General features: G+C 37.5%; 2 protein-coding genes across 2 annotated transcripts in view; both read right to left on the bottom strand.

Annotated features, from left to right (window-relative positions):
• m (miniature) overlaps positions 1-3,760 on the bottom strand; it is a 111,527-nt gene extending 107,767 nt beyond the window's left edge. The window contains exon 1 of the mRNA XM_034972474.2: positions 3,626-3,760. The gene's annotated coding sequence lies outside the window, so the exon portion shown is untranslated. The remainder of the gene's footprint in view (positions 1-3,625) is intronic.
• A 7,286-nt stretch (positions 3,761-11,046) lies between these two features.
• Polr1H (RNA polymerase I subunit RpI12) lies at positions 11,047-13,008 on the bottom strand. The gene is made up of 3 exons (XM_034972477.2): positions 12,761-13,008; positions 11,728-11,938; positions 11,047-11,151 (listed from the first exon to the last, which is right to left on the bottom strand). Exons 1-3 carry the CDS (start codon positions 12,885-12,887, stop codon positions 11,127-11,129), a joined length of 363 nt encoding a protein of 120 aa, XP_034828368.1. The 5' UTR covers positions 12,888-13,008; the 3' UTR covers positions 11,047-11,126.
• Positions 13,009-13,047: the final 39 nt, after the last annotated feature.

Raw genomic sequence — 13,047 nt, 5'->3', positions numbered from 1 at the left:
TTTTTGATTTTTTTCCTTTGAGCTGGAAACTTTGAAATGCTTGTCACACAAAGATTTAATAAGGGCAATCATTACAAACCGTAGCTTTGTTTGTATACGTCTTCTTTGCTTTGAACTGGAGAAATGTGCTTTTGAATTGTTATTCTGCTGTGATACGCTGTCCTGTCATAGATAACAGTTACGGGTACGGGTGTGTTACGGTTTAAATGTCAAAGCGAATAAGGCCCTTTGAATAACTACTGTGGGAACCGTACTTGGGCCTTGTCCTATGTGGGAACGCTAGTCAATTGCACGTCGCATCCCTAAACCTTCGAGCTTGATTGACAAAAGACAACTAACATTCTCGAATGACTCTTAAATAATAATTAATGGTAGCTTTGTACTTCGTACGGCATAAAAGTGATCGTATACAACGCGAGAAAAAGTAGTGCAAGAGTCGCCGAAATTCTCACTGGGTGCGTTTGGAACCCTCGTAGATTTAGTTTTAAGTTTATGTAATTAATTATCACTTACGCACTATATCCGACTTCCGTCATCCAATATCTCTCCGTCATTCGTGAGAATATCTCGGATGTGCCTCGGATTCAAACCGGACGTAATGTATGACGTAGTTATGTCAAAAATGTCTACTGAATAGCTTGGATTTGGATCAGAGATCGGATAAATGCGTAAGCAATATCCAAATCCGGTCCGGGTTTTTTTATATCCGTGTATTTACAGGTTCGGCTCAGATGAGTTCCTGATCGCTCTAAGAATGCAAATATACTTTGTTCCTACTTCGTTTAACTTCACAACTTAAACTGCAAAAAGCAATGTGCGATCTCCTTTAAGGTCTTATCAAATCAAATACGCCGCAAAATAAGGTTAACCGCACTTTGGACGCGAATTTGTATCGTAGGTACGTAAGCGTATGAATACTGGTCGTACGAATTGAGTAAGCACACTGAATACGTTTTTCTTCCTCAACACGCAGTGCCTACGCACACTGAATAAGTAGGTGTACGTTTTTCTCCGTCAAACAGGCAGTGATAGCTTTAATGAAGCTTTCATAATTTCATCATAATTGGAAGCCCACAAATATTTGTCTTAGCATACCAAGTTAATCAATTTTCTTACAATCATTGTTTATGTTCAACGTACGACAGTGTATTTAAAAATCCCAACAAGTTCAGAATGTTTGGTCGTCAGAACTACACGCACGTATAAGTACGACTACGAGTAACTCGCACCCAATCTACGCGCTCCCATAATCCTACCTACTTGGATGGCTGGGATTGTTCGTGCGTGTTCGCACGAATCAAATTCGTACGAAAACGCATCCAAGGTGCGGTCGGCCTAAGGCTACTTATTGCATTAAACAGCCCGTCCGCGTCGACGTGTGTAGAGGTACCTCGATCATTTTTATCTTATTTTTCAAAATCCTTTTAGTGGCTCTCACTTAGTGTCACGTTTGTTGCAAAAGTCCAATTAAATGGGCTTCAATCAATTTCGAATGTTGGGACTTCAAACGAACAATGAGAATAAATTAAATAATTAAACAAGTTGATTTTTCTTGATACCGATCTTCTACAATCTACATAGGTAGGTACATCATCATGGTGGTGATAGCCAAATGGTTAAGATGTCGGCGTTTTATTTGGAACGTTCGGGGTTCGATCCCGGGCACCTCTTACTTTCCGGAGCTATGTGTTTTTTAAGCAATTTAAATATAGCACTTGCTTTAAAGGTGAAAGAAAACATTGTAAGGAAACCTGCATACCTGAGAGTTCTCCATAATGTTCTCGAAGGTGTGTAAAGTCTACCAATCCATACTTGTCCAGCGTGGTAGACTATGACCTAAACCCTTGTCATTCTGAGAGGAGACCAGTGCTCAGAAGTTGGCCAGCGATGAGTTAATGATGGAGTTGATAATGAAATCTATATACCTAACTACCTAAAAGTACCCTATGTGTTAATACAGGATATAATCTATCTCCATTCTAAATTTCAGCTAAATCCGTCTAGTAGTTTTTGCGTGAAGGAGTAACAAACATACACACACCAACCCAACACACACACACACACACATACAAACTTTCGCCTTTATAATATTAGTCGAAATAGTTTTTGAATTATCATGCAAAACGACGAAAAAATACGACTGTATTACGAAACCCTCGTTGCGCGAGCCTGACTCGCACTTGGCCGGGTTTTTTTGTACAAGTCTAGTAGGTCTTGTAGGTACCTAAGACAAAACATATTCCACCAAAAGCTTACAGCTAGAAGTTAGACAACCATCAATAATTATGTAAAATATTCACCGCTAATCAAGGACCAACCATCGCGCCCGCTTTCTCTAATTATAATATTTTATGGACATTGAATTCCCAAACTTCATAGTCCGGTTGTTCTACGGTTCTACATAATTCATTATTTTCGTATCGGAATTTCATTATAAACTGTTTATGCTATTCATATTATAAAATTAAATATTGAAATATTATTCCTAACATGAAATTAAATACGAGTCTGAACCATTCCCAATAACTTGTGAGTGAATTTGAAAGTTAAAGTTAATTTTTAGGTTTTCAATCCTATATAGGTTATCAACATCTTTAAAAATCTAATTTAAAATTGCAAATCCTGTTAAGCTTATTAATATAATAGGTAAGTATTATATTTCCTTTTCCCCTTCCAACTAAGCTTTAAAATTATTTAAAAAATATTACTTATGCTTAAAAACTGTTTTAGTAGTGTAAGATACTTATAGGCTATGAATTAAGCAACTAGGTGGATACCTACCTGTTTGAATTAGTTCCCTAAGCTACGTCTCGAATCCCATCCCCTAAACCACTGAGTTATTGAGAATATTTTGCATAAATACTAAGTACTTACTACAGGTGAATCAATTTTATTCAAGACATTTGTACGGATCAGAACCCGGACCTTTCAAATTCCTAACCGTAAAAAGACTCAGAAGCTCTTCATCTTCCTTCATACTTCAATCTTACAGATATACCTACCTTATATTTTAACCTCATACCTCAAAGAAGAGTGAAAATTCCAATTATTCAAACAGCAATTTTTGAAACGGATTAAAAGCTAAAATATTTTCTTCATTATTATTTTTTCAGATTATCTGTTAAAATGTAATATGTCCGTATATATACAAACAATTTAAAAATCTTTTTAGTCCACTACAACAGCTCTACCTACCTACAACAAAATGGAAACTCCATTCCGCCTGACTCTACATATCATAAAACGTATTAAAACACAAGAATGAAAGTTTTATTTAAACAAAGTGCGATACTCACACCAAAAGAGCAAGTCACACTAGTAATTCCCAAGTGAATGTTGTAAAAGAAAAAACGTAAAAAGCGCGTCCTATTATTGACACGGACGTAGCGCGTTGATGTCTTTTGTGCCGACATCAAGCGGACCGCCTATCGTAGCTCTTATCTTCAACAAACGATATCAACGTTCCCACAGTTATACATAAACAATTTTATAAACAGTCGTACGAGCCGAAAGTTTAAGAAAAAAAATTAATAAGACATGCCACACTGACACAGTTAAAATCTCCGTTAAGAATAATCAATACGAAATTAATAATTAAACCAAAGTATCAAGTATCAAAACTTACCGATTTGCGTATAGAAAAAATCCCGTGCCACTTTGACAACACTTTGAAATTGGAACGTTCAAAATAGGGTTGTGCGACGCACGTGTCGGGGTGTGTCGATAGTAGTCGATGTCGCGACGTGTGTGCGATGCGAGGGCCGCGGGAGACTGGCGCGCCGCCGCGTCTGCCTGCACCTGCCGCCCGACCCCCGCGGTTAGTGACAGGTGAGGTATCGATATCGATAGTGTATGAACCGCGATATCATGTGTCGATTATGTGACCTTACATCGAAAGATTGAAATATGAGATGGGCATGTTATTGTTGATGAGTGTATTAGGTTTACTGTCACTCTCTGAGAAAAACCGTCATGGGAATTTGTTACATTGTACTGGATCTATTTAATAAATTTATAAACTCTGATAGCCACACTGTTTATTGACTTAATTTTAAAGTTGTAGATATAATTAATCAGGTAGAAAAAGATGCATTTTATGTATTTCCCTCCAAGGTATCAACTATGTAATTAGTTCCTCAAACTATTTAACGTTGAAAAAATTATAATGTACTTGTTCTCTAGGTAGTTACTACTGATTAATAACTTTAAAATAAGGTCAATTTAATAAAGCTAAAACATCAATACCGTTTTACAATAAAAAGATATCATGCAGAGGTAGAACTTGTGTTGCACTAAGTGAAATAATAGTCATCTAGTTGAATTATAAACCATGTTTGTTTCACAAATAACATTCTTATCGTGACCTAAATATCGATACCGCAGAACTATCGACTAACATCTCCACTAACCGCAACGCAGCACGAGATACTTACACCGACTGATCAAATTAATTACCGCCTCATCTCGAGCCGCGATCACGTCAAAAAATTGCTTCCATCTCTTTCTAACATGTAAAAAAAAGAAGTAAGTTATTGTACAAGTTGCATCCGTCTCTTACCGTGTACCTACTGAAAAAAATGCGTATAACTTTGGCGGAAGCGCGTGCCGAATATGAAACGGGAAATTTTCACTCACTTGTGAAGTTGTGAATGAACCGGCAGGTTTGTCTAGACTCTAGAGGCCTGCCGCGGTAGATTGACAGCTAAGCATAGTGTGACAGTCGCAATAGCTTCAGGGGCCCTACCGCGGTAGTACAGCTACAGTGTGACGATCGCAATCACCTCTCTGATTGGGCGACACTCGCTCACTTGCTACAATGCATTGTTGTAACAAAAATAAGATGAATTCAGGCAATCACGACAGTTGAAATTGTAATAATGATGATGCAGCTTCTCTGCAGCAGGTCGATTGCGAAACTTGTGATTACCATTATCATTATTAATCAATGGACGTCCACTCCTGGACATAGGTATCTTGCAGCGACATCCACATGCAACGGTCTTGCGCCACCTGAATCCAGCGGCTCGCTGCGACTCGTTTGATTTGTTTGTCTACCTAGTGGGAGTTTATTCTACGCTGCACAAGCTGCACTATCCGCATGGTCATCATTGTAGAATGTAGCACCTTCGGACCCCAACACGACGTCTATCGGTTTTTCAAACTATTGCCACTTTACCATTGCGACCCGTCGAGCTATGTCTGCTCCTCATTTCTGATTGGATCACGTAGAGAAACTCTAAGCATAGCTCTCTACAACGCTCTCCGCTGAGTGACTCTGAGATTTCTTATGAGGCCCATAGTTAGCGACCATGTCTCAAATCCATATTATGATTGTATTGAAGTTACCGGCTGAAAAAGTGAAAACCCTAGTTAGTAAGGTACAGTTCTTGCAATTCACGAAGACGAGTGGACTTCACTTGTGGTTACGTCGGATACGCAGGCATTGCGTAGATAAGTGTGCGTGCATGTCGGACCAATGAGTCGCGAGCAAGCGCTCGCAAACGCACACATTCAGTGTACCTCACTTATACAGATACGACTTAAACACTAGCATGAGCCACCCGCCTTCGTGAATTGCAAGAACTGTACCCTCTTACAACGTGTAATATAACCGATAACAAGTATGTTGAAAGCTTACACCTCGATGTTTGACTTCCCAGAAGAAAAGAATGTTCACATAATTTGCCTATACGAAACTAGGGCAATTGTTTTAGTGAGAAAATTTGCTTTTATGATGTCATTGTTACTTTGTAACATTTTAGGGTCCTCTTATCTAGTATAACTGTATCATCATAGTTTATAGGGGGTATAAGCTATTAAGCTACCGTAGATTGTAGCGTTAGGGTCATCATAGACCGTGGCTTTTTGCTATAAAATAAGGCTACTGGCTAGAGTTCAAGTGTAACTTTAGAAGTGAGCCTGAGCTTTCGTGACTTGAGTGTTAAAATAAATCTATTGAGTTTGCACCGGTCAAACTCGTGGTTTGACATATCAATACAAGAGGCGGTGGATTAGCTTAGTGGTTGAGACCTCAGCCTCATAATATTCAAGGGTCCGAAGATCAGGCTCTTCCTTTCCCAATACTCGCGGTAGGACGTCGCATCGCAAGGACGAGCGACGTCGCATCTCTTGCTGGATGACGCCACACGGCAAACACTACGCACTTAGGTACGCAGTCTCCACTATTTGATTTTCCGGCCCCAACGGCAATCACTCCTACGACAAGCAAGGCCCACCACTTCTACTTACTTTTTGTTTGGAGCGTTTGGACTTTGGCCTATGTCAGTGACCTAAGTAAAAAAAATTACTTATCGTGTATTAACTTCCGTAAATTGCCCCGCCCTACATCTATTTTATACATTTTTTGTACTAACAATACCGCTTACTTAGGTACCTACCTATTTAACCTCCTTAATACCTACTTACGAGTAGGTTTAGGCAGGTATAGTCCGTACAAAATGACTTCTCACGCGCCATTTTAACTCTATGGGTCACCTTCACAGTTGACTTCTACTTTTAACATGACTGTCCAAAAGTACGGTTCACCTTTAAAATAAGTACCTACCTACTAAAATCGTACTTTTGACATTTGACATAAAGTCAAAATGGCGCGTGAAAAGTAATTTTTTACGCATAATCATCTTTAGACGTACCTAGGTACACGTCTCCCGTTCTCGGCTTCCAATGTGCGACGTATTAGACAAAGCACTTTGTAACGGGGGTTTTCAATCTCCGCCGTGCCCCGGGCGAAATATCAATAAATACTGCCCTACCAAGTTTAGAATAGGAATACCTAAGGCCTGCTATAAACTGAGCGGTTGTAATTCGCGTTGGCCGCGCCTGAACTGGGCCAGGGTTGAACAAAACTCGCAAACTTGCAATACGATTTCTGACAACTAGTCAAATCAGTAACTTTTTATCAAACGTCCAAACGCGCACTTGGTATGAATTCTATGTATGTATTCTATGTAATACTGGAATGTGATGTCACCTCATAATGGCGTAAGTACTTTTTTAGTTTAATCGATAATTTAAAATTGTTATTACACTTAAAAATAATAAAGATCGTGGATTTTACGTATTTTAGAAGACCCTCTATTTAATGATCACCGAGAAAATGCCGAGAAATAATTTATTTTTGATGTAAGTAGTCAAATACCCAATTGAATGGGTCATTTCAAAAACCGCATAAGTCACTCGATTATAATTTTTAAGGACTTAATAAAAACTGCAAAGAATTTCTAAGTACTACTTGAAAAACTGTTTCATTCAAAAGCAAACTAATTTCGAAGGACTTTTTTGGGCTGAATATAATATATTTGATTTGATTGTTTTAACTTTACAAGGAATGTATTAAGTTACGTAGTTTTATTCAGGGTTTTTACATCTACCTATGAGTAAGCATAAAAAGCATGTTTGAAAAACTTAACTTATGCGGTTTTTTCGCATAAGTCAAGTCAAAACCGATTCAATAGTCACACGCGATTCATTCGCGTGGATTTATGTTTTAAAAACCCCACGAGAAATCTTTGATTTTCTGCAATAAAAATATGTAAGTTTTTTTGCCGCCTACATAATGCAAGCTTATCTGCCTTTCATCAAAATCGGTTCAGTTCGTCTACGCAATTAATTAACCTAAATTCACGGGGTCTAAGTAACGGGCATCAACTATAGTAGGTAAATTATTATTAACTAGCTTATGCTAGCGACTTCGTCCGCGTGGACTACAAAAATTTCAAACCCCTATTTTGATAGATCAGTCAGTCAGTCACCTTTTCCTTTTATATATTTAGATTCTGCTACAGCATAGCATTCTATAGTAGAAAAACGTCGAGTTTGTAATCAGCTTTAAATCAACATTATCTCATGGAGCCCGGGGTCACGCTCCTCATGAATGAGAGGGCCATTTTGTACCCACCATACAGGGTGTTCCGTTTATATGGGAAAATATTGAGAACTTTCGACGCTCGCTCGGACGGAAGCGCAAAGTACGCAAGCCGCACCTACAGTGAGCTCTGTTTTTAAACCTGAACAGTAGATGATTTATCGATCTATTTGTAACAAATCCTACCTATCCGCATTTGACCAGCGTGATGGACTATGGCCTATACCTGTCTCATTCTGAGGGGAGGCCCATATGCTCTGTAGTGATAACGAGCAAATAGTTTCATATTATGTGCTCACTTCACGACAAGTTCCATAAAATGTCAATAACAACTAATGCATCCTGTAAAAGAATGTAAAATACAGCTGTCGCGCACGCCTTCCTGTTGTTGCTTCTGAATGGCTAGTTCATGAAGATTTCTTTAAGAAACAGTTTCTTATTATGTGCTCACTTCACGACAAGTGCCATATTATGTCACTAACAACCAGTGGCGTGCAATTCATAGAGGCATAAAAGTACTGCTTACCCTAGTTGAAATGACCAGTGCTCATTTGTCTTTATGACCTGCCGTTCAGCAGGTCTCTATAAGGTGTATCTAAGGCCTATCTTACTAATGCTTACCCTGGCTTCAAACTCTGTGCACGCCACTGCTAACAACTAATGCATCCTGTATAAGGATATAAAATACAGCTGTCGCGCACGCCATCCTGTTGTTGCTTCTGAATGGCTAGTTCATGAAGATTTCTTTAAGAAACAGTTTCTTATTATGTGCTCACTTCACGACAAGTGCCATAAAATGTCACTAACAACTAATGCATCTGTATAAGGATATAAAATACAGCTGTCGCGCACGCCATCCTGTTGTTGCTTCTGAATGGCTAGTTCATGAAGATTTCTTTAAGAAACAGTTTCTTATTATGTGCTCACTTCACGACAAGTGCCATAAAATGTCACTAACAACTAATGCATCCTGTATAAGGATATAAAATACAGCTGTCGCGCACGCCATCCTGTTGTTGCTTTTGGATGGATATTTCATGAAGATTTCTTTAAGAAACAGTTTCATATTATGTGCTCACTTCACGACAAGTGCCATAAAATGTCACTAACAACTAATGCATCCTGTATAAGGATATAAAATACAGCTGTCGCACACGCCATCCTGTTGTTGCTTTTGGATGGATATTTCATGAAGATTTCTTTAAGAAACAGTTTCATATTATGTACTCACTTCACGACAAGTGCCATAAAAGGTCAACAACATCTAATACACCCTGTATTAGGATGTAAAATACGGTAGTCGCGCACGTCATCCTATTGTGGCTTTTGTGGATATTTCTTTAGGAACCAGTTTCATATGTGGTCGCAACAAGCAATATTCTGCAGTGCCATAAAATGTCAAACACTTCCGTCCTACTTTAAAGATATTGTAGAGGAGTATTGTAGCCTGTAGGTATAGTGCATTCAATATTAACTGGCGTCTTTCCACTTGAGACCATCATTAGCAATAACAATAGGATTAAGTCATGGCGGGTGAAATCAAAAGTATCAACACTGGTTGGTTTGCAACAAAATAATATATAAAAGGTTGAACTGGCTCCTTTAAAAATAAATGGACTCTATGAGTGTTTGCTGTATAACCCCTATTGTTTACGTGGCATGTCGAATGTAATCCTATTGTTATTGCTAATGACTTGAGTAATGACGGTCTCAAGTGGAAACACGCCAGTTAATATTGAATGCACTATACTTAGTTGTTAATATATTATTGTACCAGTTGCAGCGTCGTGCTTTCCGAGGCACGGCATTCATATTAATAACAAGTTTCGAAAACAAGATGTATTGTGTTTTAAAACTTTCAGGAAAATAATGTCTTAAAAAACCAGTCAAGTGCGGACTACATCGAACTCGCACACGAATGGTTCCGTACCATCCTACAAGATAATAACACTTATGTGCAATACTGCAATTTAATGACGGGCAGCGCCATCTATATAAATAAATAAATAAAAATAAATAAAATAATTTTATTTCAGGTCTGGGACCCATATAAAACATGTTGATAATAATTAAATTTTATGTGATTTAGTAAACTATTTCTTCGTGTACACATTTTACTTTTCGGATTTTTCCTTTCCTTGTACTTTGAAACCTACCTACCTGCTTTTCATGATTCTAGGTCAACGGGAAGAACTTAAGTACCTTATATAGGGTTTGGTTGCTTTTTCTCTGCGGACACAACAGAGAGGCAGACCGACAAGGAAGTGATTCTATAAGGATTCCTTTTTTTCTTTTTGAGGTACAGAACCCTAAAAGTCCCTCTGCAATTCCAAATACACAATACCTATCTTCATTAAAGTGTTTTTTTTTAATATTTTGAGGAGCTATCTTATTTTATTTATTTTATTTTGTTTATTTGAAAGTAATCAACAGCGTAAATACATAATTATTATTTAAATTTAAATCTAGGTATAACAGAAGGCAAAAAGAGATTACTTAAAATTATAATTAAACTATTTTAACAGAATAGAGTTAGAATAAATGTAGGTATATACAATAATAAAATAAAATTACAACAGTGTGTGTATGATTGTATGTGTGTGTGTATGCGTGTGTGAGTGTGTGCTTATGAGTATGTGTGAGCGTGTGTGCATGTGTGTGTGTGTGTAAATGGGAGTGTATGATTGCATGCATATTTAGATGTTAGCTACTTTTTTTTTTGTTTTACGATGATAGTTTCTTAATTCCTTTTTAAATTTATTGTTTGATAGGTAAAATAAGTCAAACTCAGCGAACTGATTGTTATAAGTACGTACCAAGCGTGGAATTATAGAATTTCGCGCATAATTTGAGTTAGATTTGGGAACATTTAGAAGGCGCGTGTGACGCGTTCTTGAAGGTTGAGCATTAAATGAAAAGGCTGAGAGTAAGCTAGGACAATCGATTGAGCCGGTTAAAATTGCTTGCAGTAACAACATATCACATTGTTCCCTTCTATGTTCCAGTGAGCCGATACCGTAGTGAGTACACGCTTCCTCATAACTATTAAATTTTTTAAAGTCTTTAAAAGCTAAGTATTTAAGAAACTGCCTCTGTATGGTTTCAAGCCTATGGGCATATATTATGTATTGAGGCGAATCATAGAATTAAACTTTGATTAAGTATAAAAATAGCTTTATTTTAATTTTATTTCTACAATATATCTACTATACATACAAAATTGGTCACTAAATGGCGCCTTTCATGAATTTTCAGTTTCCTTAAACCTGAAAACGTAAAATGAACATATTTTAATAATATTTTCTTATTGTTAATAAACAGTCACACGTTAGATTTCCCTTTTCGTTTGTTTGGGAAATTACTTTATCTACTTAGTAGTGGATAAAGTTGTTAATTAGAAGAGTTACAACTTTTAATTATAATATTTCCATAATGTCTTAAATATAAATATTTAGCAATCGTTATTAAACTTTATGTTCAAGTATTAAGATTTATAATAAACTGAAGTTGTTGATGTTATAGAACTTTTTTCTTCAGTTCGTAATACAAGTCCCGCAAATTGCTATTACGCTGGAACCATGTCTCATTAACATCGAAATGACGTCATTTTGACGTATATTTAAGTAAAAATATACCATCAGCTCGAAACTTCAGTCTAGTGCTGACATCACTAAAATGGCGGCCACGCGCATTATCAATTTGCGAGACTTATAAGAAACATAAATGTGTATATGTCTGCAAACCAGGCCACTTGAACGATGTCAATTTGTTGTGAGCCCTCATCTATACCCAGTATTATAAGTCAATGGGAGACCATGTAATTTTTCAAATATTTTACTCACTTGCAAGAAACACAAGTATAGAACACAGTTTGTCCTTCATCAGCCGACCTCAACTGTAATGTTGCGTAGGACATTCTATCGTTGCCACACTTTGGGCATTTCCTCTCCACCACTGGCCCTTCAGGATTGTCCATGTTAAGTATGTTATCTGTGTTGATAGCTGATACTGTGTTGAAGTGTATTGTGTAGTTGAACTTTATGTTGGCGAAGCCTGAAAAATGTTAGAAAACGGTACATTATAAAAATATGAATGTTGGCACCCTTACAGTACGCGGCCGAAAGTAATGTACATCAGCCTTTAGAATGACATTTCGGCTTTGTAGAGCATTGTCTCTGTCACTCATACATGTGACGTGTTGTCTGTCTCAACGACAGGGACAACGCTCTACAAATTTGCTGTCACCTCCGGTCTCCTCTAAGAGTGAGAAGGTTTAGACTAACATCATTCTGTCTATATTACCTAGTCTCTTAGTTAGTCTTATGTGGACCTGCGATCCCACCGCATTATCCATAGAAAACTCCTATCATTATTGTGAATAATGAAAAGGGGTCACAACACTAAGCAATGATGAATACGACACAGAGGACTAACTTTATACTTAGTACATCATCATGATCAACCCATCGCCGGCTCACTACAGAGCACGGGTCTCCTCTCAGAGTGAGAAGGGTTTTTGGCCATAGTCTACCACGCTGGCCAAGTCACAAATGCCACGTGTGCAAATGACCTGGGTTGTGGCACTAACCAATACTTGAATGATTGAATAGCAGAGAATGAACGATGGACACAGGACTACTACTAGACTACCATTAAATTCTGAGTAAATATGTTAAATTTATTTACTTACTGTTTTGCTATTAGGTAGTACCTATTCAAATCCTAATAGGCATAACTTGACACTACTCCTAAGTACACTCACAAGACGTCTAGTTAGTATTGATACAACATAACTAAGTTTTGTTAATGAAGTTAGAACCGCACCTTTTAGCATTTGAATAGGGTACCTAGGTACTATAGGTCCTCTTTACTCACTATTAGGGTCATAAATAGCTTTGCATGCATAACATTGGACCGAACCAAATTCTTGCAACAGAGGAAGTATGGAGCCACATTTAGCACAAAATGCTGTGCTAGTGTTAAAGGGGGTTGTTTCCGTCATCTTCGATTTCCTGAATATATCTGAAATTTAGAGAAGATACGGATTTAAATTCCACCTCTCGCCCAATTTCTGAAATGCTATACATTTAAAATTAATAAGTAAACTCATTTGCAAAGAGAATAATATAATCACCACGTCTCATATGAATTAGAAAATAGTG

Source organism: Maniola hyperantus, chromosome 10 (genome assembly GCF_902806685.2).
Source record: "Maniola hyperantus chromosome 10, iAphHyp1.2, whole genome shotgun sequence".
In the NCBI taxonomy this organism is placed as follows: domain Eukaryota; kingdom Metazoa; phylum Arthropoda; class Insecta; order Lepidoptera; family Nymphalidae; genus Maniola; species Maniola hyperantus.
The sequence above is the reverse complement of the archived record's forward strand: the minus strand, read 5'-3'. Positions and strand labels throughout refer to the sequence as shown.

What these genes read in the sequence shown, in the direction of transcription:
- Polr1H (XM_034972477.2), bottom strand. Translation starts at nt 12,887, where the DNA reads ATGACGGAAACAACCCCCTTTAACACTAGCACAGCATTTTGTGCTAAA. An exon ending in AGCTATTTATGACCCTAATA is followed by an intron (nt 11,939 to 12,760) that starts GTGAGTAAAGAG and finishes AACATTTTTCAG; the next exon opens with GCTTCGCCAACATAAAGTTC. An exon ending in TATACTTGTGTTTCTTGCAA is followed by an intron (nt 11,152 to 11,727) that starts GTGAGTAAAATA and finishes TTACGTTTTCAG; the next exon opens with GTTTAAGGAAACTGAAAATT.